Genomic DNA, 25,901 nt, shown 5'->3' with positions numbered 1-25,901 from the left:
GGGGAGGGCGAAAACAAGAAGAAGGCGATGCCCGGATGTTGAGGCGCGCGCACCCCGGAATCGCCCCCTCATTTCCGGTTCGCTTTCTAGCCCCTCCCCTTCCACCTCCCAGGCTGTTGCGCTCGGTTCGGCACGCGCCAAGCGAAAGAACAGGTAAGAGTACACTCATTCTCTTCCTCCAGTTTTCATCTTTGGTCACAGCGCCACCTCCTGACTGACTGAAAGTTCCAGCGAGGATTTATGCTTTAGGGACAAGGAATCAGTCTTCCCTTTTACCTGCGCCTTGACGGTTACTTAGAGAAAGCTAAAGATAACGAGAAAACGTACTCTTCAGGTCCTCCTAAGGTCCACATCATTTGTCCTCGGAGGACCTAGACTCTATGGTCAGTAACGAAGAGGGGTCCCTCTCCCGTTGGCGCTTGCGTGCTACGAGCTGGTTCCGCATGCGCAGTGTAGTCAAGCGAAGCGCACGCTGAGAGTCGGCGGTTGCTGAGGGCTGATCGAGCCCGATCTCTCTGACTGAAGAGCGTGGCCTGGGACCTTGGTGTGGGATTCACACACATACCTCAGGTGACTAGTCTCTCTGATCGGTTTCTCCAGGAATTCACTTTGATTGTGTCTAGGGACGTGGGTGGTCGGTAGAGGGTAGGCCCTGGGGCTAACACCCCCTCCTTTTCCCGTCCCCGCGCGGGAAGTGTCTGGACATGACTGCCGCCACCCGCCGGCTGCGTGTCGGCTCCCCGTGTAGCGGGGGTGTCATGGTACTGACGAAGGAATCTCGCGAAGGCAAGTGGGCCAAGTAATGGGACAGCCTCGTCAATATGCTGATAATGGGGGGTGTCTTGAGGTGGGACGGCCTGGGAAGAACGCCGTAACACCCCGCCCCAGGACGCTGAGCACTTTGCTGTCTCTAGGCCTGAGAATTCCAACCTTTTTTCTTTTCCCTTCTTCTTCCGCCCCGGCAAATACTACCTCTCAATGGTGACCAGACAGGACACTTCAAGGAACCTGTGGATTGGGCCACGATTTTGACAAGAGTTGAGTTAAAAAAAAAAAAAGATCCAAGAAGAGTTTGTTAACCTGACCACTAATATTAAAAAATCGAAGCTGTTGTTACCCTGTCGCTGGAGTTGGGCGTTTCTGTAGAATGAGTCAGTCCTTAAGACGAAACTAAAAGATACTACTGAAGAGTTTATTATTCTTCGTATCATTTTGCCGTATTTTCAGCACCGATGAGAATAGACTTGTAGAATTAAGCGCTGTGGTCTTACGGTTAAGCAGAACTGGAAAACACAAGATACGGAAATTTTAGGTCCCTTTTATTAACTACCCCAGATTTAGTCTACTTTAATTTTCATTAAACAAGAAACATTGTTTCTTGGGGAAAAGGTGTAGCAAAGAAGTCTTGGTTTTTCTTCCTATTGAAGTTGTTACTCAAGGGGAAAAAAAATCTTGTAACTCCGTGTCTTTCAGCAGTTTGGAATTACATGAAGCTTTAGTGCCTGTTCTTAGTTGATTGGATGCCAAATGAGAGTTTCTGGTTCTCAAAAGATCTCAAGAAGATGCGCAGTTTTAGAGATTAGTGCTTCCTTATTCAACTACAGTGAAATAATTGAAAAGCTTTGGTTGTTTAGCACTTATGTACTAAAGGCGAGCATTCAGAGAGTATAACTGAGAAGTGTTAGAGCCGAATTAGTATTGCTACAGGAGTTGCCTCTGTCACATCATGCTTTGTTTTGGAAGGGAGTGTGGACTTCCTGTATCCACGATGGCGACTGGAGCACGCAGTGATTTAAGAACTCCTGCCTACCATTTGACCAGGCAAAATTACTGACGGTGCAGGGTGATTGAAATTAGCTTGGAGCTCAGTTGTTGTATTTTGAAAGATTCTTTACTGGAGAACACATACTGTATTGTAGTACTCTGACATATTGAGGCTTTGTGGGTTAAACTCTGGATTTAGTGTCATATGACCTGGTTTTAGCTCCTGTTGTACTTAGTAAGCATTTGTCTTTGAGGAAATCATTTAGTACTTATTTTAATAATAAAAATAATTGTTTAATGAATTAAGTTACAAAATGGAAATGATATTTCCTTTGCCTTTTAATATCTTACATTTGTATGACATTACACTTTCCAACTCTTTTCACCTGTATATTTCATTTGATGTCCTCCACAAACCTGTGAAGTACATGGCACACATTAGAAGCTACAGTTAATGGGAATACATTAGTATTCCTAAGCCACAGTAAGTAGGAGAGCAAAGTCGTAGATTATTTTTTTTGTACTTATCTACTATCTTTCACTGTGAATGACATACCATCAGCAGTATTCCTTTATTTACATTATCTTTTGCAAAGAGATTTGCACCTTCTGAAGCAGTGGCATTCATATCACTCTTCAGAATTCTTTTACACTATTGCCTGTGTTCTTTTACAATCAAATTAGGTCTTGCTTCTCCAAACTTACCAGCTTTACTATTTGAAGAAACTTGGTGCTTGTTAAATCTCTTAAAATGTTTCACACCTTTCCATGATGTTCATTTTTATACCCAGTATGAAACATTTTTAGCTCTCAAGTTTTAGTGCTTTACCTACAGATATTTGAGAACAGTTGTCCAAGAGAAAAAAAAGCCCTGTTTAAAAATGAACCAACCAACTCAGCTCTTTCTTGGTGGGTAATTCTGACCATTGTATGTCTACTTCCCTTTATTTGCTAAATCCCTATTTTGTCAAGCTTCAAAGAGAAATATTTCTCTACCACTGTTATATACAGTTTATTTTTTATTAAATAGGATATGTTAATAATAAAAATTTTATGTGTGTGAGTCTGACAACTTGTTGTGTCAGACACAGTTGTGTCTGACATTTGGCGACCCCATGGACTGTAGCCTGCCAGGCTCCTCTGTCCATGGAATTTTCCAGGCAAGGATGCTAGAGTGGGTTGCCATTCCCTTCTCCAGGGGATAATCCCGATCCATGGATTGAACCTGGTTTTCCTGCATTGCAGGCAGATTCTTTACCATCTGAGCCACCAGGGAAGCCCCGATAATACTAAAATTTATGTTCTAGCACTGAATGTGTACACTGATAGTGCTTTTTGTTTAAGGTATTTCTAATTGTCATGTATTTATCAATAACGTTGAGAGAAAATACAGCCTAATGAATAAGACACAAACTATGGATTCAGACGTTACAGGTTCAAATTCACTTGTTAACAGTATATGACAGAACAAGATGCTTAACCCATGCTTCATATTTCTCATCTATAAAATGGGGAAGACTATAAGGAAAGTGGTACTTCAGGAAGATAGGCAGTGGCCGGATTATATAGGACCCTGTGGGGAGCAGAAAAATGTATAAGTCAGTGGGTAAGCCACTAGGAAGATATATGTGGGTGCAGTTAGCAGTTCTGAAACTGCCCTGCAGCAGAACCCTGGTGTTCTGTGAGCTGGATGTAGGTGTTTTATCTTTGAGACAGGTAATGTGGCCCTGTTACCCAATTAATAAGAAAAAAAGGTAAGTTAGTACATAAATTTTCACAAATTTTTCATAGGACTTGGGATCTTATTATTGCCTATATTCTGAGCTTTAACAATAGTAAATTAGTTAAGGTTACCAGAAAAACATGAAAATTACCAACAAAGATTAATTTGAGAGCTTCCTTTTAAAAATATATTTCTATTCATGGGATGATTTTAGGCTTGTGGGTCATAAAAGGAGCGGTGTTTAAAGTAGGTTGGGTGGATCAAAAGGAATAGTTCTAGATATACTTAGTGTGTGGAGATTAAGAGAAACTTGAACTTCATAGTAGTGGGTATATCTACTAAAAGATTCTTGGGGTTGAGTATACCTGTTCAACAAGAGAGAAGATTATTTGGAAGTAATGGGAAAAGTGGAAGCTAAAAATTATAGAAGTTGTGAATTCATGTTTAAGAGGAAAAAAATTCAGAAGGATACGTTTTAGTTAAATTTAGTATGTTTTGTGATTAATCTTTAGTTTTTGTTGTGACATGTATAATTCTGCCTAAAATAAATGATAGAGTTGTGTGTGTCAACAGAAGAGAATGAGATGGTTGGATGGCATCTCCGACTCAATGGATGTGAGTTTGAGCAAACTCCAGGAGATGGTGAAGGACAGGGAAGCCTGGCACGCTGCAGTTCATGGGGTTGCAGAGCCGGACATGACTTGGTGACTGAACAACAAATGATAGAGTATATCATTTGATGTGTGGTTAGGGTTAAGATTTAATTTGTTGGAAAACTCTTCCCTTTATATGGTGGGTGGTAATCAGTCTTAGCCGACTTGGAGGAAGAGTAGCTTTAGTTTTGCTGATAGGTTTATAACAGTAGGTTTCCCTTGTGGCTCAGCTGGTAAAGAACCCACCTGCAATGTGGGAGACCTGGATTTGATCCCTGGGTTGGGAAGATCCCCTGGAGAAGGGAAAGGCTACCCACTCCAGTATTCTGGCCTGGAGAATTCCACAGATTGTATAGTCCATGGGGTCACAAAGAGTCGAACATGACTGAGTGACTTTCACTTTCACTTACAACAGTAGTGATGCTTCCTATCATTTGTTATTAAGTATTAAAGTAATATTTTACTCTTTATAAATGATCATTATTTTTTATGATTCCTTTGAAACTAATTGTTGAGAATCATGCAAGTCTTAGAAAAATGTGGAGCAAAATAAAAATTCAGGCTTGGTTCCCAAACATTCATCTGTTTTCTAGCACCATTTAAGAAGTTTAAAGAGATGAGAAGACAAAAAATTTCTTCCAGTGGCAAGACGTGAAAAATTGATATTTTTATGTTGACCTTAACTGAACACTGACTTGATTCTTTTGTTTAAATTGCAGAATGCCGGGTCTAAGTTGTAGATTTTATCAACACAAATTTCCTGAGGTGGAAGATGTAGTGATGGTGAATGTAAGGTCCATTGCTGAAATGGGCGCTTATGTCAGCTTGCTGGAGTACAACAACATCGAAGGCATGATTCTTCTGAGTGAGTTGTCAAGAAGGCGTATCCGTTCTATAAACAAACTCATCCGAATTGGCAGGAATGAATGTGTGGTGGTTATTAGAGTGGACAAAGAAAAAGGTAAATGAGAAGAATATTTAATTTTTATTTTAATCATTTATATTTACTTATTAAATATAAATGTAATAATGAATAAATATTTTATGTTAAATAATTTATATCTGAAATTTTCCTGAGTTAAACTTATTTTAAAATATATTTTTTGTGCATTGCCTGCTGCAGTAAAAAAACAAAATGCCTCTTTTTGTACTTAAACTCTTTTACATACAGTTGTTAGAGAAGGATGCCAATTAACCATCTAAACAAAACCTTTTAAGTTAGTAGTGGTTAATTAGTTTATCCAGACCTAGCTTTTGTAAAAGTAAATGAATTTTAGGAATATTTTATGTCTTTAAAAAAAACACATCTAGAACTGAATACTGTCTGTCTCTCTGGTAATCAGAATGTCTGTGACCCCCAGATCCTATGGTCCTTCCGGATCTTTCAGGTAGAGATGAATAGGTATTCCATTTATTTACTGTGCTATTTATTCAGAGTGTGTGTGTGAGTGTGTATGCACGAGTGTGTGCCTGTGTACACTGTGCTGAGTCGCGACTCTTTGGGTGCCCCTTCTTTGGACCCCATGTAAGTCTTCACCTTTGTGAACACAGTTTCTAAATACATTGTACGATACCAATGAGTAGGTTTTGTCTTCAGTTAATATAGTTAAGATCATTGGGGAAAAAAAAAAAAAGATCATTGGTTTCAGCTGTCTCTATAATTTGTCAGGTGTTCGTTTCAGTCACGTAGTTACCATCGTGCTTAAAAGACTAGTCAGTCACCCTGACTGAACTTGTCTTTCTGAATCTGCTCAGCCATCTAGTTAATTGATACTTTTGCAAACGAATGATTTTATACGTAACTGACTTTTTTTCTGATTATAATCTTAGATAATAAACTTTGGAGACAGCTTGTATTACCTCTTAAGAGGTGCTACCATTAGCACATTGATTATTCTGAATGTTTTGATATGACTTGTAGCACTCTCCCAGCCCCCATTTATTAAACTACTTGAAGACTGAGATTATTCCGTTTAATATTGTGTTTAATCACTGCCCTAGTAGGACCTCAGCTGGTGTCTTAGCTTATATTGCTTTCCTCTTACATGAAATAGATAACACAAAACGGAATCAAATATATTTTCAACTGCAGTCAGAAAAAGTGAAAGGGTATACTTGTGTAAGTACAGTAGATAGATGTAAAAATGTATTTTCATAACAACATTGTACAGTGTAAGTTAAAAACATGAAACAACAATCTAAATTGTGGTTAAATAAATCATGGCACAGCCAGGCAAAGCAATTTTCTACAGAATGAAATCTGAATATTCTGATATGAAAAGATCTGCATGATAAGATAAAAAAAAAAGCAAAGTGCAGAAGATCCTATAGAGGGGATCCATTTCTGATACTAGAATTTTAAGTCCTGTTGGATAAGCCATTCAACATAACTGCTGTCAACCCTAAGCAAGTATATAAATGGGTGGTAAATTTTATCCAAAGACAATGGGAGCAACCAAAAGCAGGCTGAAACTGAAGGCAAGTTAACACTGGGAAGACAGGAACTGCACTGGATAAGGTTTACAGCCTTTTGACTGAGTGCCATGTTATACTAAGCAGGGCAGTGAAGATTCTAAAGGAAAACCCTCAGTCTTAATGACTTGAGAGCCAGAGATAAGAGTTCTGGACAGCCACAACAATTGGAAAGTAGTGATAGGGATTAGAGAAAGAGACACAGAGAGAGCCCCTAAGTTTATATATAAAAATTCTGCTCAAATCTCTAGCTGACTTCTGAACTACTTGTAGAGGTTAGACTGCAAGCAGCCCTACAGGATAAAAATCTAAACAAATTTTGTTTGCTTTCCATCTGAGGAGACAGCTCTGTATAGTTTTGAATTCAGACGAGTTAACTGCTAAAACAAATTGAGTATCCTTGGGAGTTCCCTGGCAGTACAGTGGTTAAGACTTTGTACCCTTGCTGCCAGAGGTGGTGGTTCAGTCCCTGATTGGGGAACTCAGACCCCACAAGCCATGCAGAGTGAACAACAACAACAACAACAACAACAAAATCAGTATCCTTAAGAGGAACCTAAAGGAATTCAGAGCTCTGCCACATATCTTTTTTAATGTCCAGAATACAATTCGGAATTACTAAATATTTGAATGAACAGGAAAATATGACCCATTTGAAAAAGATAATCAGTGGAGACTGACCTAGAGATGACCCTGATGTTGCAATTAGCAGATAAGCATTTTAAATAATATGTTTTAACTGCTCAAGGATATCAGGAAAATGTAGTGAGTGAGCAGAAATCTTAGTGGAGAAATTAGAAACTCACATAAAGAACTAAATACAATTTCTAGAAATGAAATTTTTTTTAGTATCTAAAAAATTCAATGCATAGGCTAACATCAGATAAAAGATAACAGAAGGCTTGAAATTTGAAGGTAGTTCATTTAAAAAGAACCAATCTGAAGAACTGAGAGGAAAAAAAGAGCAACCTATTAACAATCAAAAGCTTTATTCCAAAAGAAGAGAAGAGAAAGAAAAAAGCAGAAAATACATTTGAAGAAACCATGGCCAGAAGTTTCCATATTTGCTGGGAGAAAAAATGTTTACAAATTAGAGAAGCTCAGCAAACCTGAAGCAGGATAAATACCAAGACCACATCTAGGAATAACAAACTATTGAAAAACAAAATCTTCAAAATAGCCAAGGAAAATGATGTTATTTACAGGGGAACAGTAATACAAATTACAGTGGCATTCTTTTATTGGAAATAATGAAGGTCAGAGCAATGAATGACATCTGTAAAACACTGAAAGAAAACTATCAAACCAGAATTCTGTTTCCAAAGAAAATATTCAGCAATAAAAATCAAACGAAGACATTATCAGGTAAATAGAAACTAGGGGAATTTCTTACAAGACAGAACTGCATTATAAGAGATGGTAAAGGAAGTAGTTTAGCCTGAAATATATAAGGTTGATGCAAAAGCATGGTTTCAGACCCTGAATTTTTAATGATTATAACTAGGCTCAAACACATATTTATTAAGCAAAATAGGAACCATTACAATCAATACATTTTTGCAAAAGAGAAATAAGTTGGTTTGTTCCTGTAGCAAAAAAAATCCATGCTTCAGGATTTGATGAACTCTTGGAAAGCATTTTCTGCCTCCTGCTGGTTGTCGACTGCAAAAAGTTGTCAAGGTCTGGAAGAATGGGTAGCCAGTTGGCAAAAGGTCAGGTGAACATGACAGATGAGGCAAAACTTCGTAGCCCAATTCATTCAACTTTGGAAGCTTTGGTTGTGCAAATGTGCGGTCAGGCATTGCTGCAGAGAAGAATTGGGCCCTTTCTGTTGACCAGTGCCAGCTGCAGGGATGCAGCTTTCGGTGCATCTCATAGATTTGCTGAGCATACTTCTCAGATGTAATGGTTTCACTGGGATTCAGAAAGCTGTAGTGGATCAGACTGGCAGCAGATCACCAGACAGTGACGATGAGTTTTGGTGCAAGTTTGACTTTTAAGAAGTGCTTTGGAGCTTCTCGGTCCAACCACTGAGCTGGTCGTTGCTGGTTATTGTATAAAATCTACTTTTTGCCACACAACAAAATCCAACTGAGAAATGGTTCATTGTAGTTGTGTAGAATAAGAGAAGATGACACTTGAAAACGATTATTTTTTTGATTTGCGGTGAGTTCTTGAGGCACCCACTTACTGAGCTTTTTCGCCTTTCCAATTTGCTTCAAATGCCAAATAATCGTAGAATGGTCGACATTGAGTTCTTCAGCAACTTCTCGTGTAATTTTAAGAGGATCGGCTTCCGTGATACTCTCCGTTGTTCCCAACTTCCGATGGCCAGCCACTGCACTCCTCATCTTCAAGGCTCTCTTCTCCTTTGCAAAACTTCTTGAACCACCACTGCACTGTATGTTCATTAGCAGTTTCTGGGCCAAATGCGTTGTTGATGTTGCAGCTTGTTTCCTGTGCTTTATGACCCATTTTGAACTCGAATAAGAAAATCACTCAGATTTGGTTTTTGTCTAATATCATTTCCATAGACTATTTCCATAGTCTAAAATACATAAATACATATGAAGTAAACAGCAAGTAATAATTCATTAGCAAAAAACATAAAGCAATAATTGCACATTAAAATAATGTATAACAGCCACATTTAAGAATGTAATCCAGCAAATTTCTACAGTGCAAAACTGCAATTACTTTTGCAACCTAATACGTGGGTAAAGGTGAAAGACCATTTTCTCTTTCTTTTTTTTTTTTTTTTAATTTTTATTGGGATATAGTTGATTTACAATGTTGTGTCAGTTTCAGGTGTACAGCAAAGTGAACTAGTTATACGTATACATGTATCCAATCTTTTTTAGATTCTTTTCCCGTGTAAGCCATTATAGAGCTTTGAGTATAGTTATATGTAGTAGTGTATATATGTCAGTCCTGGTCTTCCAGTTTATCTCCCCATCTTATCCCCTGATAGCCATGACTAATACTCCACTGTGTGTATGTACCACATCTTTATGCATTCCTCCACTGTTGGACATTTAGGTTGCTTTCATGTCCTGGCTGTTATAAATAGTGTTCCAGTGAACTTTGGAACATTTAATTCTTTAAAATACATTTAACTTCTTGTCTCATTTTGTGCCCATGGGACTTTCATTTATGAAGGTGACTGGTGACATGGAGTGGCCATGCCATTGAAAGAAGATTTTTATTACTAAAGTTTCCCAGGAAATGGGGACCCAGCATGCTGTGCAAAGCCAGATGAGGAAGCACCAGTTTTGATCAGGAGGCAGGAAGAGCAAGGGGAAACCTTAGGCCAGAGCCTGTATTGAGGTTTCCATGAGAAAGGCAAGGCAGGTCATTGTAAACAGTTTATACTTGGCTCATCTCAATAGTATGGGCAGTGCCTGGAGCACGGGGACTGTCTCTGGTTGTCTGGTATCTGGCCCTACGTCGGTTTAGGGCATGGGGGAGTATTGGCCTGATGTGTGGAACTTTGATGAGATGGTTGGAGACGTGGGCTCTGGGTTGGTTGATTTCCATGTGAAAGGCTCCCATGGAGCCCTTGGCTAGTGCTGGGCAGCAGAGTCTTCCCTGGTCAGCCAGGCCACAAATGTCAGAACATCAAGAATACAGAAAACATGATACAGTTGATCCTATTAGTTCCTTCCACCAAGATAACATTACATGATGACAAAAATTTATCAAAACATAATACTTGTTCATAATACATGTACTTCTTATGCAGTTTTTTTTATTGATACAATTTAAGTAGGAAATAAGTGTAGGTATGCCAACCCAGCAATATGGTTGTGAAAATTGTCAGAGTGATTTGTTGATACGTAGACAGAGATAATGTTTTCAAATTTTTCTTATATAGGATATATTGATTTGTCAAAAAGAAGAGTTTCACCAGAGGAAGCAATCAAATGTGAAGATAAATTTACCAAATCCAAAACTGTAAGTTGATTATTTAGTCAAATTAGTCCACTGTTAAATGTGTTTAATAAGTAATCTACATGGCATGTTGCTGGCAGAAACAAAAACCTAGATTTTCTGTATCTGTATTTCCATTTTCAGTTCTGTGCTTCATAGGAAAATAATTTGAACACTCCATTTTGAAAGAGTGTGACTTTAGTGAGACAACATCAGTTGTCTCGTGATGTTACTACGTTAAAGCACTGAAGTCTAATGTTCTCAGATCAGTACCAGACCATTAGTGTTTTTAAGCTCTTTTATGTTAACTATTAGTGAGTTTAGCTGATTTGGCTGTCATAACATGTAAGTTTTGACTTTCAACTCTTCTGGGGTAAGGATCACAGAAACGACCAGCTTTTTTTTCTTATTTTTGCTGTTACTTGTTACTTACCCACAATAAGCACTAATAAGGCAGGAATTGTCATTTCTTCATTCTCATCTTCCTGTATTTTTCTGTTCTTTGGTCCTATTTAGATTTTCCTTTATTTCCTAGATCTTCAGTTCTTATTGGGAGTTTCCATTGCTTCTCTTTTCTTTATCCTTCTTTTGTGTCTTTCGTTCTCTTCTGCCCTGTATGTTTTTATCTTCAAGGTAAAATGCCAAGAAAACTGTTTAAATGAAGAGAAGATTTTTTAAATCTTGCTTAACCCTGGTAAAAGAGTAAAAATACAAAAGCTATGAGACCATTACCCAAATCTTTCAAGTCCCACCAAGTCCAAATTTGAGAAGCACGTCTCTAGGAAATTTCCATTTTGTTTGTTCCCCTAGGCTATTGTAAAATGTTGTAAAATAAGTACGTGAGTAGATCTTATTGGGATGATAAGATGTTAGAATGAAATAGCCAATGATATTACCTTCCCTGGGTCAGTTTTTGTGTGTAATTAACATGAAACCTTTCTTAATACACTTTCTCTTCTTTGAGCCCTTTTATTTTTAGGAGATTAGAAAAAAAAATTGGCAGCAGTGAGTAGGAGATGGGTAGGATTGAAGGATAATTGTTAAAAGATAACAGAGCAAAAGAATTTCTAAAATCTCCATCCTGGTTCTATGCTCTCATGTTGATGTTGTTGTGTGTGTGTGTGTGTGTGTGTGTGTGTGTTGTGTCTGACTCTTTGCAACCCCATGGACTGCAGCCCACCAGGCTCCTTTGTCCGTGGAATTTTCCAGGCAAGAATACTGGAGCAGGTTGCCATTTCCACCTCCAGAGAATCTTCCCAGTCCTGGGATCGAGCTCCCATCTCTCGTGAAATAGTAGTCCTAATGTCTTATATTTGATCCATGTAAGAACTCTCTACAATAAAAAAGAGAGATACTGGTATCTCCCTTTTCTAGATGAGGAAACATATTCAGAGAGGTTGGTTTGTCCCAGAATTGACTTGCTCTGGATCTTAGGCTATAAATGCTACACTGTTTGTGTGTGTTCACCCACTTGAGTTCATTGTTATGGAAAAGGAAATAATTATGGGAAAAAAAGTTTTCATATGGTAATCTTTTGTTGTTAAGGAGTTATTCTAATCAAAGTAACCAAAGGTTTGTTTTTATATGCTGTCTTCTAAAATGTAAAAATATCTTTTTAAAAAAACATGTAGATCTCTTATCTTTGAATTGTTGTGTTCTTCATTTTTTTTCTAGGTTTACAGCATTCTTCGTCATGTTGCTGAAGTCTTAGAATACACCAAGGATGAGCAGCTGGAAAGCCTATTCCAGAGGACTGCCTGGGTCTTCGATGACAAGTACAAGAGACCCGGATATGGTGCCTATGATGCATTTAAGCACGCAGTCTCGTAAGAACTCCTCCTTAGCTCTGCTTTTCCCTTGGTATTACAGCTGCTAGGCCTAGCACACAGGTTGAGAGCCTAACATTTAGTCACACAACATCCGTGTAGTAAGTCCTTGTCAAATTTAGATTAAAATATTTTAGTATAAAAGGCCCATGATATGGGCCAGTCCTCTAAAGCTAAGCCTGTACAATTTGGTGTACCATAGTTGGGTAGTTCTTTAAACCATCCTGACGCTATTGCCTTAAATGTTTTCCTCTCCAAGTTTTGTGATTGTCCTCAGTGACTGCAGGGCCAGCATAGACATTTCATTTAAACTGTAATCTCTTGTTTTCTTTACCTCAGTTGCTTAGACCTTCAGCCCACGCCATGTTAGCCAGTTTTCCATATGACCTCACCCTGGGTCTTACTGTTACCAGGATTTGCTCCTCCAAAATCTTTAATTCACACATTCTGTTCTTTTACCACAGCCTCCTGTCCTTCCAGCTGCCACATTGTCCTACTCTGTTGTCTTAATTCTTACATCAGGCTCTGATTCCAGACCCTTTCTTTCCTCCTTGTCTTTTCACCTTTTCTTGCCTTCTCTTTCTTACTCAGCATAGACCCATGGTCCATCATTTCAATAACTTTCTTGCCAATATCATGAGCTTTGCCCTGTTTTTCCTTCTGTTACATCCAGCCTTGGAGCGATGTTCCTGCCTTCTCTGCACTTATAGAATGCTGGGTGCTGCTAGGAACAACCACAGTCTTACAGGTTGGTGCCACTGCATATTCATTGGTCTCCAACCTCAGCTGGGCCTTAACTGCTGCCCCACACCCTCTTTGCTGTGGATCACTTCTTCCTCCCATTCTTAGATTGGCTGTTTCAGAACTTCTCCACACTTCCCCAGATACCCACTCTATCCCTCTTCCCTCCCTCTCACCTGCTGCTCTCACTGCCTGAAAAAGAAGCCATTGCACAGGATCACCTCCATTTCCTTCCACCATCTCATCCAACTTACCTCTTGCCCACCTGTCATTACCTCCTGTGCTCCTGTCACACTGGAATTGGGGTCCTTCCTGCTCTCAAACTAATCTTACCCCTGTGCCCAGCTATTCCTGAGGAATATCATCTCCATCTGTTATTCCCTCCCTTGAGTCTTCAGCCTTTTTCTTTATTGGTTTTGCTTTATCAACATAAAAATATGCTCAGATTTTTCCCATTTATACTAAACAACAAACTTTTCAACCGGCCCTCTACTTTTCTCCTGTAGGAAGCACTGTGTCCTCTCCTTTTAACAGCCAGACTTCTTAAGTTCTCTGTACTTACTGTCTCTGCTTCTGCACCTCCCACTCCTTCTAGATGTTAATACTTCACGAGCAGCCTCACCACTGCATCGTTACTTGCCAACTCGTGTCCTGCCACGGGAGATTGGTCTCTTCAGCCCTCAGAATGGCCAAGTGGGACTTTGAACTGTTAGAGCCTCCATCATACCTACTCACCTGAGGCTCCAGATCCCTTCCACCTTACCCCCTCCCCTCATGTGACTTAATTTTTTTTTTATGTCAAATTGTGGGAAAGGTAAGAAGAGTAATAATTATGACAGCACACATATATGTCATCCTCACGACCACCTGTGGTGTGAGTGCTATTATTCCTATCTTATAGATGAGGGAATTGAGGCAGAGGTTAAATTGTCCAAGTTCACACAGCTACCAAATGGTAGAGCCAGGATTCAAACACAAGCATTCTAGGTCCATCCAGAGTTTATGCTACTGGGCATCAAGCACTGCTTTGTATTTCTGCCCTCCCTGCCTTTAGCCTTGGGCTCCTCAGTCAGTACATCTCCCACCTCGGTTTGCTGTCATCATTGGCCCCGCTTACAGCTTCTGCCTCCTGCACCTTCTCCATTACTGCTCTGCCTTAACATTCTTAACAAATTAACATTCATCCTAGTGAATTAATCTTCATTTATCACTGTTAAAGTTCTTCTCTTTCGTCAGCCATGTTGCAACTGTCCAGATTTAACTCAATCATAATTCGATGCCACATGTGCTTCTTTTTTTTTTTCCTTTTAGTTAAACTTTCTGAGATAGTTGGAAACAATATTTTTTGCCTCCAAAGCCATTTTGGTCACTCAACAATGGTAACCACTGTTGTGAAATTATGTGTATGTCATTATCATTTATGGTATTGATACATGTAAATGTGTGAATAGATTATTAAAAGTACATACAGAATCTTTTTTATGTTTTAAAATGTTTAAACAGAAAAATTTATTTTATCATTGTGACAGGTTTTCAGTACTTTACATTTTTACTTGTGATGCTGTTACTGTAAATTTCACTAATCTATCAGTTACTGTAAATTTCATAAATCTATCAATTTCTCCAAATTGATACATGTATGCCTACTTCATATTAATTTCTATATGGTATTTACTTGTGAGAACATGCCCCCTTTTTTGTTCCTCTATTAAAAAATGTTAGGTAATCCTCCCCTGTTTTTCAAATAGTGCTATGTGAATACATGTACATGTCTCTGTGTACACATTTGGAAATTTCTAAGATAGATACCTTGGAATAGAATTGTTGAGCCATGAGACTGATTACATGCACCTTTAAATTTACTTAGCTTTGTTAAAAGTTTCTCCAAATTGGTTCTATAGTTTATAGTCCTTTTAGCAATTATATGAGTGTTTCTATTTCTCTTCATCAACATTTGATATATATCTCAGATTTTTCTTTTCTTTTTGCAAAACAGATTGATGTCCAATAGTGTCTTGTTTGGGTTTGCGTTTTGCTGGTTGTTGGTGGAAGTTGACCACTTTTCATACGTTAATTGACCATTTGTCTTCTGTGAAACATCTGTTCATCTCATTTTCTTTTTTTTCTGTTGGTTTGTCTTTCAGTATCAGTATATCAGAATTTTCTTAAAACAGTCTTGTTAAAATCCTACCATTCTTTTAAGTCATTATTTCTTTTTTTCCATTTTTTAATTTGTTCAACAAACATGCCAGTGAACAAGACTGGTCCCTGTTGGCGGCACTTACACGGGTCAGATGGAATGCCCCTCATTCATGAAGCCCTTCCTGACCCCGCTGATACCCTCCTCACCTCACCCCAGAAGTGCAAAAATGCACTTCTTTTTTTTTTTTTTTTTTTTTAATTTTTTTCCATGTTTTTGTTCTTTTCAAGCTCCTTGAAGCAAGGACTGTTAATTACAGGGATATGCTTAATTATAGTGGGATGTGAGATATATAAGCAGAATTCATTTTACTGCACTTCGCAAGTACTGCATTTTTTACAGATTGAAGGTTTGTGGCATCCCTGCATCAAGCAAATCTGTTGGTGCCAGTTTTCCAACAGCCTTTGCTCACTTCATGTCTCTGTGTCACATTTTGAGAATTCTTGCAATATTTCAAACTTTTTCAATATTTTGTTGTGATCTGTGATCCCTCAATGTTACTATTGCAAGAAGATTACATCTCCCTGAAGACTCAGATGATGGTTACCATTTTTTAGGAATGAAGTATTTTTAACAGAAAACAACAGTATGGCATAGGCGTAACTTTTATATGCACTGAGAAGCCAAACATGTGACTCACTTTATTGCTAAACGTGCTTTATTGTGGTCTAGAACCGAACCCACAATATCTTCAAGGTATGCCTGTATAGGAAACATTAAATTGCTTGCTTTAGTCAGATCTCTAAAATTTTCCTTTTAATAATGATCATTTGGGTGTTTTCTTTTTGTCATACAGGCCTAAGCACTTCAGTTGCATTATCTCATTTAATTCTGCAGTCCAGTGAGATACACAGTTTTTATTCTTGTTTTACAAATTTGGAAACAGATCTAGAAAGGCCCCCTAGCACAAAGCTATTAAATTGTGAAGCTAAGATTTGAACTCTTAATTCTGACACTAAACGCTGTGCTCTTAAACATTATTCTGTTATATTATGTTTGGTGTCCTAATTATCAGTAAAGTAACCTTGACATTTTGTTGTGTGTGTTTTCTTTCAGAGACCCATCTATTTTGGATAGCTTAGATTTGAATGAAGATGAACGGGAAGTACTCATTAACAATATTAATAGGCGTTTGACCCCACAGGCTGTCAAAATTCGAGCAGGTAAATGATTTCTTAAATGCTGTTTAAAATATTTTGCATGTACCAGAAAAGCTATTAAATAATGACCCTCACCAAAGAATATGTTGCTACATCAACATCTACCTTTTTCTAAATGTTTATTTTTCACAGCAAGAAAAGCTAAAGAAATTAAGTAATTTTTGCTTCTACTGAGTTATCATAAAATGCATATATATTGACACAAGTAAATGAGCTCAGCTAACCTTAAGTTGGCCCTTTTTTTGGGTGGAGTGATTATTTTGTTTTAGTGCATGCTTTAAAATTCTGACAGTACAGTAATATCCTCCCATGCCTCTGGATTAACCACTGTTAATTTGGGATCTATTCTTTCAGACATTTTTTTCTCTACCTATGCTGTATAGGAATGCATGCTATTTATGTTCAAATATAAATTTTTATGTTTTCGTAAGAATGGGATCATAGTGTGCACCATTTTCTCCAACTAGCTATTTCTATTTGGTGTCCTATGGCTGCCCTTCCCTGTAGAACTTGAGGATCATTCTCATTTTGAATGTTAGGTAATACTGCATAGAATAATAAACCTTGATATCAGCCAGTCTCCTGTTGATGAATGTTCAGGTTGGGCTAGTCTTTTTTACTGTAGTTGGCCCTTAAACAATGTATAAGAGGGTTGCCCACCCTCTGCGCACTCAAAAATTCATATATAACCTCGTCAGTCCTGTGTGTCTGATTCTGCATCTGAGAATCAACTACCGTGGTTCGTGTAGTATTCTAGTGTTTACTTTTGAAAAAAATCAACATGTAAGGAGACCATGCAGTTCAAGGCTGTATTGTTAAGGGTCAACTAACTATATTACAAAAAACACTGCATTTTAACACCTTTATACACATAGACTTACCCATTTATACAGGTAGTCTGTAAGGCAAATTCTTAAAAGTAGGATTGCTGAGTCAGAGTATGCAGTTATTCTAGACAATTTGCAGTTACATTATTTGGTTTTTTATAATTTTATTTATCTGGGGGGCTTTGCTGGGTCTTTGTTGCTGTGCAGGCTTTTCTCTAGTTCCCATGTACAGACTTCTCATTGTGGTGGCTTCTCTTGTTGCAGAGCAAAGGCTCTAGGGTGCTTGGGCTTCAGTGGTTGCAGCTCCTGAGCACAGGCTCAGATGGCACATCAGTCTAGTTGCTCCACAGCATCCTAGATCTGGGATCGAACCCGGCTCCTGCATTGGCATGCAGATCCTTGACCAGAGTTACCAGGGAAGCCCCTGTGGTTATTATTTCATTCAGATTTCATCACACTCCTCCTAACCATTTCACAAATAAGGAACTGAAGCACAGAGGGGTTGGAATTATGATTCCAACCCAAATGGATAGCCCGAATTCAAGATGTTTGTTAAATTTCTCTTTTTTATGGTTTCATCATTCAGGGGCTTGATGTTGATGAGAAGATATCACTGCATGTTCAGATATTTTTAAATGTGAAAGTTAATAGCTGGGGTTGATTTCTAATTGAAAGGGTAATGAAAGCTTTCATAAGTTTGAGTACTAATGTATTTGTCATATCTCTGATTTCTTTTTAAAAGTAAAAAAATTTTTGCATATTTTGAAGTAAGCTTTTGAATTTTTATAATTTTAGATATTGAAGTGGCTTGTTATGGTTATGAAGGCATCGATGCCGTAAAAGAAGCTCTGAGAGCGGGTTTGAATTGTTCTACAGAAACCATGCCCATCAAAGTGAGTAGCCTGTTTTCTCCCTCCCTACTGAAATATCCACTTAATCCAAATTAAATCCAGATTTTTTTAATGGTCATATTTCATATCAAGTGTTACTAAAAGTGGTTCTTGATGATACTTCTAGGGAATGTTTAAAATGACGTGTAGGCTTTTGTTGTAGCTACTGCTACTGTCACTGTGGATAGAGATTCCTGTTGGTATTTAGTGCCAAAGAACCGGCTGTGCTGAACCTCCTTTACAGTAAGTAGCCACAGTGCCCATTATGCTCATAGAATCTTGAAAAGGACAATATATTCTCTTATCGGAGAAGGCAATGGCACCCCACTCCAGTACTCTTGCCTGGAAAATCCCATGGATGGAGGAGCCTGGTAGGCAGTAGTCCATGGGGTCACTGAAAGTTGGACATGACTGAGCGACTTCACTTTCACTTTTCACTTTCATGTATTGGAGAAGGAAATGGCAACCCACTCCAGTGTTCTTGCCTGGAGAATCCCAGGGACGGGGGAGCCTGGTGGGCTGCTGTCTATGGGGTCGCACAGAGTCGGACACGACTGAAGTGACTTAGCATAGCATAGCGTTCTCTTATATTCACACAGAGTTTTAAGGAGGTTTGGCCTGACTCTTTGATTAGCAATAAAATTAACTGGATGGCTGTTAATCAGAATCACTTAGAAGAATTTCTTCCATCGGTTTAGTTTAGAACCAAATAGGAATCTTTTTTGTTTATTTTAGAGACAGATTATCCAAGCCCAGAGACGGGGGAACCTGGTGGGCTGCCATCTATGGGGTCGCACAGAGTCGGATACGACTGAAGCGACTTAGCAGCAGCAGCAGCAGACTGCTTCTACTACTGGGTTACATCATAGTATCAATTAGCTTCAATTAGCTTCTGCTATATTAACAAACTACCCCAAATTGCTGTGCTGCAGAATTGGGAGTAAATTTTGGGATGATTTGTTTTTAAAGCAGCAGATTAGCAAAACGATTCTCAAACATCCTAATTGTTATGTGGTCTGTAGGTACATTCATAATTGAATTTTTGTCTTCCTTAGATTAATCTAATAGCTCCTCCTCGGTATGTAATGACTACAACCACCCTGGAGAGAACAGAAGGCCTCTCTGTCCTCAATCAAGCTATGGCTGTTATAAAAGAAAAAATTGAAGAAAAGAGGGGCGTCTTCAATGTTCAAATGGAGGTGAGGTCAATACTGGGATTTTTTGCCTTGTTATTAAAGTTTTAAAGACGTTTCAATCATGTAACTTGTTTGTCTTCTAAAATATCTGATCAGTGACTTACAAAACATGAGATATGTTTAATACTACAAGTCCTCTAAGTATAAAATAGTCATTGACTCGATTTCCTAAAAGGGTTTTAAAAGTAAATAAGAACTATCATGGGGTGGTTATTCAAGACTGTGGTCACTGATCCCCCAAAATGAAAAAAATAAAGACAATGAAAATAACTGAAAAAAGAAAGAAGTGATTGATTATTGTCAGAATTTAGAATGCTTGAAGTTTGATTTCAGAATGAGGAACTACAATAGTGTCCTATGTTTTTCTCATCTCAACAAGAACAAAACCAAATTTTCATATATAATTTTCAAAATAAATTTCTTCTGTGGAAGAAATTTTGAAGCCAGAAGATGGATTTTTACAGGTCATCTTTTTGTGTGTTTGAAAGATACAGCCACTGTACAGCCAATATATATTTTCAGTTTTATTATCTCATGGAATTTATTGGTAGTATTTCGACGCTCAGCATAAGAGTTAAAATACCAGGCGGTAATAGTATTGAAACTGAATTTGTGTGTGTTTAACTACATTCACATTGAAATTGTGCCTCTGCTTCCACAGCCCAAAGTGGTCACAGATACAGATGAGACCGAACTTGCAAGGCAGCTGGAGAGGCTTGAGAGAGAAAATGCAGAAGTGGATGGAGATGATGATGCAGAAGAAATGGAAGCCAAAGCTGAAGATTAACTTTGTGGGAAACAGAGTCCAGTTTAAGGAACACAAAGCAGCCTTCGTGGCTGTAAACCCTAGACTTAAAAGTTTTCCAGTATTGAAAACTTCAAAGCTGAATATTTTTTATTTTAAGTATTTAAATGTTCCAACAGACCAAAACATGAAATGCCCTCCTAAATGTTAGCTGTTTTCACACAGTAGCTCCAACACCTTGAGCATTTTTTAAGGGAGTGGCCTGATTTCACTAGAGACAGATCTTCAAGACGAGACATAAATTGGGCTTATGATTTCCATTTCTGATATCTCCAGATTGGCACCCTTTTGTAGATGAGTGCCTCCATGAGATTTACCAGAGGCACTCAAAGCGAATAGTTCCAACCTTTCTATATAAAATGTATCAAGCAAACATTAAATAAATTTCTGGGATATTTAACCATAGGTTTCTTCCTTATTATCACCAGTTAAAAGCATTACGATTCCTAAGAATTTCATTTTATTTGAAATGTAGAAATATAAAGGCAGGTGACCAGAGGATAAGTATAGCAGATCCTTTCAAAAGGAAGGTTTACAGAGACTTTGCCAGTGGTCAGGACTCCATGCTTTAACAGCTGAGGGCCTGGGTTTGATCCCTGGTTAGGGAGCTGAGATCCCGTGAGCCGTGTGCTGTGTGCCAGGCACCCTCTCCCCCCACCCACCCCTCCTTTAATAAAGAGGATTTAGAGAACATTTTAATTCGTGAAAGTTTACTCCTAGGGGAAAAAAGCCTTAAAATGTAACTAAAGAATTACATTAGTTGAGTGCCTTTTACCTATTTGAGACTGATGACAACATGTGGTCAGAAGGAGAATTTAGCACACCGGTCCTTGTTGGTGTACTAAGCTGCTTGTCCTGAGTTTGTAATTCAAGTTAGTAATGGGTGCGGGGTTGTTTTTGGTTTTTTTTTTTTTAACTTGAGTTTTCTGGGGTTTTTTGTTTTTTTAAGAAAAAAATGCTGCTTTGTAAATTTAGTTATTTTGAGTATCATTGCCCAACTTTAAATTTTTTTTTCCCAGTAAAATATTTGCTAGGTGCCACCTTAGAGTTTCACTTCTCTTCCTAACAGTTTAGGGGTCTGTTTGAACACAATTAACAATCGTTTTTCAAAATGTTTCCATCATTTTTTTCTTTAAGAACTGATTGTTTTAAAGATAAATAATATATACAAAGGCAAATAAACTTCACAGATAACACAGGGTTTGCAGTTAGAGCTACAGTGGCCAAGGTGTAGCAAGTCTTGAGTTAACTTTACTTCATAAATTTAATCTCTTAGGATACTTGAGGTACTAGATAAATTAATTTTACTAATTATTCCCAAGAATAGCTATTTAAATACTTAGAAGATTAAATCTAACCCACCTTACTCAATCCAGGACTAGACTTAACTCACTGTTAAAAGGACTGGAAAATAGAAGAGTGTGTTGGTGAGACATTTAAGCTATTTGTGAAGGTTTGTCCCTTTGTTTAATTTAGCAGCCTCTACTAGCTCTTTAGAGCCAGGTCTAACAATATAACTTTTCATGAGGGAACCATGACTGCTAGCTTGCATGCCATACTGGGAGTATTTAGAGGAGAATCTGGATGTATTCAAATCAGCACATAATTTTCACTTCAGTTTTTTTCTGAGGAGTAAAGCTCACAGCATCACGAATGTTATCAAACTATGTAACAGGTGCTGCTTAAATGTTTGTTGTAAGCAGAGGACTTGAATTTTCACTATGTTCACTGGATTTTTTAATACTTCAAAAGCCATAACTGTTGAGAAATACTGTAGGTGGCATCCGTGGTGAGCGGTTTATATCCTATGCAGGCCTTTTGTTCAGTTCCACAGCAATTCTGCAAATTTATGACCCTTGCCAGAGAAAAAGATCAATACCTCACTGATGATGGAGAGAACTAAGTAAACTCCCTGCTGACCTAAAAGTATCACTTTCAAATATGAGAACAAGCTCACACCCAGTTCTAAAAACTTGAAAGGATTGACAAAAGATCAGTGACCAGTTCACCCAAATTTTTAATCTCTCCGCATAAAGACTCACTAGAAATTGACAGTTTCATCTACTCCCAGTTCTGTCTTTGAGGTCAAGTGGTTATCAGCTCTTAACTGAAAATTAACAATAGTTTGAGTCTCATTTAGGTATTAGTTGAAAATTTTAAATGGCCGGAAAAATACAAATATCCAAATGATCTTTCATGTTTTCTAGTAAAACAAGACAAGCCAGTACTTGAGGATAATGCTTAAAAACTTAGTGGAAACCCACAGACAGCCTTGCTTGACCTAGTTAACTTCTACAGTAAAAGCAATTTAAATGGTTAGGAATTTTAAAAATTCAAGTGCTAGTACCCTTGGCAAGAACTGTCCCATGATTTGCCTCAAAGGAATAGTCAACTACTTTTCAACTCATGATACTGATACCTGCCATACAGAGTGGAGTGTAATTGTGCCAATTTACAATCAAGAAGCCATCAAACCAAATGCAGCTTAATTCAGATAAAAACCTATATTGATAGCAAAAAGCAATAAAAAAAAAACTGAGGACACAGACCTTGGTGAGATGCCAAATGGAAAATGGTGCTTTAAAAGGCAGTCTCTTACAATGTAAGGAATAAAGTAAAACCTCATTAGCTTGGAATTCCTGATCTGAATGATCAGGTATTCTAGACAAGATCAAGAGAAGATAGTTCAAACTACTGAAAGGAATGAACTTTTACTTAAGCACTTTGGAGGTGTTCATGCCCCTTAAATGTAAGTTACATATCTATTCATTGAAGGAAGTCTAAGCAGTTGTACTGGCAGATTACTGTATTAAGCTTGAAAGTAATAAAAATGTTTTTAAAGACACTGTATGATACAGACTTTTCACTACTTCAGATTAACCTAACTGATGAACCTTCTTGGTACCTATTTGTTTCCGTCAATCTTCATTCTAAAACCAAAATTTCATGCTTTGATTTAATTCTCCCATTGACATCTTTATCTCCTTTAGAAAGCTCTTGCTCTGCATCTTGCCAAACAACTTTTTTCTTTTTTCACAGAAAAGCTGTAATTTTGCTTTTATGTATGTGACTAATCCAACTGAGTCCATGATTTCTTTTCTGCAATGTGTAATACGAAGGCTTCTTTTTCAAAACAAAACAAAATTTCGTTCAAGATTTTGCGCCATCCGCACTTTTAAGATGAGGCTTTAAGCTCACTTGAGATGTTTTTATAATCAGCTTGCCTAATAATTCTTACAGCCTTAAGCATTAAAAACCTTTGAAAACTGAAACTTTGTATAGGAATTGTAATAGCCAGGAACAAGTGTCAATTTTTATTCATTGCAAAGGAGTTAAGAGGTGCTGACAGCATTTCCGAGAGCTCCATCATGAGGTTATAGTGTTTTGTTCAGTATTACGTGGCCAGTCAGTGTGACAAGGGAGACCTACTTTGGTACCCAAGGAATGGCTGGTTGTGATAATGGGCAAAAGTCAAGGTGCCGACAGGGCTGCTTCAGCATTTACAGGTTAAATGAAGGTGGGGAAGGCAATAGCACCACTGCCAACTTAAGGAACTCCACCAATCTCACTCCAAAGCAGTACAAAATATAAAAAGTTTAAAATCTTAACATACTCCCATTGTCCGGGGAAATCCTGTGTCATCTGGTAAGAGGGAGGAATCTCAGTCCCATTCCCTCAGGGCCTTGTCACGTTAGCTTCTTGATAGCTTCAATCCACTCTGAACGCTCAGCCTTGCTGCTGGCCTGGATATAATAGTGGATGTCATCCTTAGTAATCACTTTGAAGAGATTTCCCTGGACATTCCCTTTAACCCCTAGGCAGGAAGAAAAAAAAGAAAAAATCAGTGAGTGAATATCCATGTCTGCTTTCAGCTGGGAACAGCTGAAAGTCACTGAGACAAAAACACATAATGAAGTATTTCTTAGTACAAGTGTACATATATGGTTAGGAAATCCCACCAGAGGCATGCTTTCCTGTTTGCCTCCCATCCATCCCCCCTCCCTCATCTGTGCCTTAAGGCCTGCTAGTTTTATGTCTGAACGTTCTTGGAAGACCTCTTGGCCTGCCCTCTATGCTAAACATAGGTCTGCAGTCTCTCTCACATCAAAAGTCCAGTAGGTTTATGTTAAAAGCATAGACAGATGTGGGATTTGACTGGAATTGTTTAATTTCTTTGAATCTCAATCTTCCCATCCATAAGTTGAGACCAATACTACCTTCCTTAGCTGTCTGGTGTGAAATTAGCATGAAAACAGATATTAAACTGTGTTGTCAATCTTTAAACACTATTGTAAGCTATTGTTCTTAGGTGGAAGCTTACGGGCCAGTAAGCACAGAAAAGGAAGGGAAAGAATATTAAAGATGAGAATTATTTAATTGTGTTGTTAAAACACTAAGAATACCCCACGTGCCCTTTCTCTGATTTTGAAATTGGCTTCAGAATTCACACCATTCATTGTCTCACTGAGAAAGCCCCACTCAGGCCCCACAGCTTCGTCCATCATCAGCAGAGCATTACTGAGAGAGCAGGAGGTAGGACCCTGAGATGAAGATGGGGCCCAAGTTGCCCCTTACCAGTGGGAACGCCATTATCCTCCAGAGCTGACACCAGGGAGCCACGAAGAGAAAACCCACCCACTGGCCGGTTCTCTTCCTGCAAAGGAAAGGAGAGCTAATTAGGGACTGTGTGAAGGCACAGAACTCTTATTAAAGAGACAGAAATAACTGGGCCACATTACCTGTCTCCTGAGAAACCTGAATGCAAGTCCAGAGGCAACAGTTAGAACCTCACATGGAACAACTGGTGCAAACTTGGGAAAAGGAGGACGTCAAGGATGGATACTGTCACTCTGTTTATTTAACTTAAATGCAGAAATGCCAGATTGGATGAATCACAAGCTGGAATCAAGATTGCCAGGAGAAATATCAACAACTTCAGATATGCAGATGATACTACTCTAATGGCAAAAAGCCATTTAGAGGAACTAAAGAACCTCTTAATGAGGCTGAAAGAGGAGAGTGGCTTAAAACTGAACATTCAAAAAACTAAGATCATGGCATCTGGTCCCATCACTTCATGGCAAATAGATGGGGGAAAAGTAGAACCTGGGACAGATTTTCTTTTCTTGGGCTCCAAAATCACTGCAGACAGTGACTGCAGCCATGAAATTAAAAGATGCTTGCTCCTTGGAAGGAAAGCTATGACAAATCTAGACAGCATATTAAAAAACAGAGACATCACTTTGCAAGTCTGTATAGTCAAAGCTGTGGGCTTCCCTAGTGGCTCAGATGGTAAAGCATCTGTCTGCAATGCAGGAGACCCGGGTTCGATCCCTGGGTGGGGATGATCCCCGGAGAAGGAAATAGCAGCCCACTCCAGTATTCTTGCCTGGAAAATCCCAAGGACTGTGGAGCCTGGTAGGCTACCATCCATGGGGTCACAAAGAGTCGGACACAACTGAGCGACTTCACTTTCACTTTCATAGTCAATGCTATGGTTTTTCCAGTAGTCATGAACGGATGTGAGAGTTGGACCATAAAGAAGGCTGAGCACTGAAGAACTGAATCTTTTGAATTGTGGTGCTGGAGAAGACTCTTAAGAGTACCTTGGACTGCAAGGAGATCAAACCAGTCAATCCTAAAGGAAATCAATCCTGAATAATTCACTGGAAGGACTAGGCTGAAGCTGGAGCTCCAGTAATTTGGCCACCTGC

General features: G+C 38.5%; 2 protein-coding genes across 4 annotated transcripts in view; one reads left to right on the top strand and one right to left on the bottom strand.

Moving 5' to 3' along the window:
* The first annotated feature begins 19 nt into the window (after positions 1 to 19).
* EIF2S1 (eukaryotic translation initiation factor 2 subunit alpha) lies at positions 20 to 20,587 on the top strand. Of its 2 annotated transcripts, none has more exons than XM_006041817.3 (8): positions 20 to 153; positions 4,860 to 5,101; positions 10,487 to 10,566; positions 12,217 to 12,368; positions 16,366 to 16,472; positions 18,092 to 18,189; positions 19,242 to 19,385; positions 20,044 to 20,587. In XM_006041817.3, exons 2-8 carry the CDS (start codon positions 4,861 to 4,863, stop codon positions 20,167 to 20,169), a joined length of 948 nt encoding a protein of 315 aa, XP_006041879.1. In that variant the 5' UTR covers positions 20 to 153; position 4,860; the 3' UTR covers positions 20,170 to 20,587. The 2 variants fall into 2 exon arrangements, with proteins under 2 accessions (XP_006041879.1, XP_006041878.1); XM_006041816.3 differs by lacking the exon at positions 20 to 153 and adding an exon at positions 414 to 570.
* A 2,295-nt stretch (positions 20,588 to 22,882) lies between these two features.
* The window catches only part of PLEK2 (pleckstrin 2), a 28,085-nt gene continuing 25,066 nt past the window's right edge, over positions 22,883 to 25,901 (bottom strand). For both annotated transcript variants that reach the window (XM_044924823.2, XM_006041818.4), the window contains exons 8-9: positions 24,763 to 24,841; positions 22,883 to 24,001 (exon numbers count right to left, since the gene is read on the bottom strand). In XM_044924823.2, coding sequence (XP_044780758.1) covers positions 23,874 to 24,001; positions 24,763 to 24,841 — 207 coding nt within the window. In that variant the 3' untranslated portion in view covers positions 22,883 to 23,873. The remainder of the gene's footprint in view (positions 24,002 to 24,762; positions 24,842 to 25,901) is intronic.

The sequence above is a fragment of the Bubalus bubalis genome, chromosome 11 (assembly GCF_019923935.1).
Source record: "Bubalus bubalis isolate 160015118507 breed Murrah chromosome 11, NDDB_SH_1, whole genome shotgun sequence".
Taxonomy (NCBI): Eukaryota; Metazoa; Chordata; class Mammalia; order Artiodactyla; family Bovidae; genus Bubalus; species Bubalus bubalis.
This window is presented reverse-complemented; position numbering and strand designations above follow the sequence as displayed.

Bases quoted from the DNA above. Each gene is read 5' to 3' on its own strand.
- EIF2S1 (XM_006041817.3), top strand. From the start codon at position 4,861: ATGCCGGGTCTAAGTTGTAGATTTTATCAACACAAATTTCCTGAGGTG. The intron at 10,567-12,216 runs GTAAGTTGATTA...TTTTTTTTCTAG, and splicing joins AATTTACCAAATCCAAAACT to GTTTACAGCATTCTTCGTCA. The intron at 16,473-18,091 runs GTAAATGATTTC...TTATAATTTTAG, and splicing joins GGCTGTCAAAATTCGAGCAG to ATATTGAAGTGGCTTGTTAT.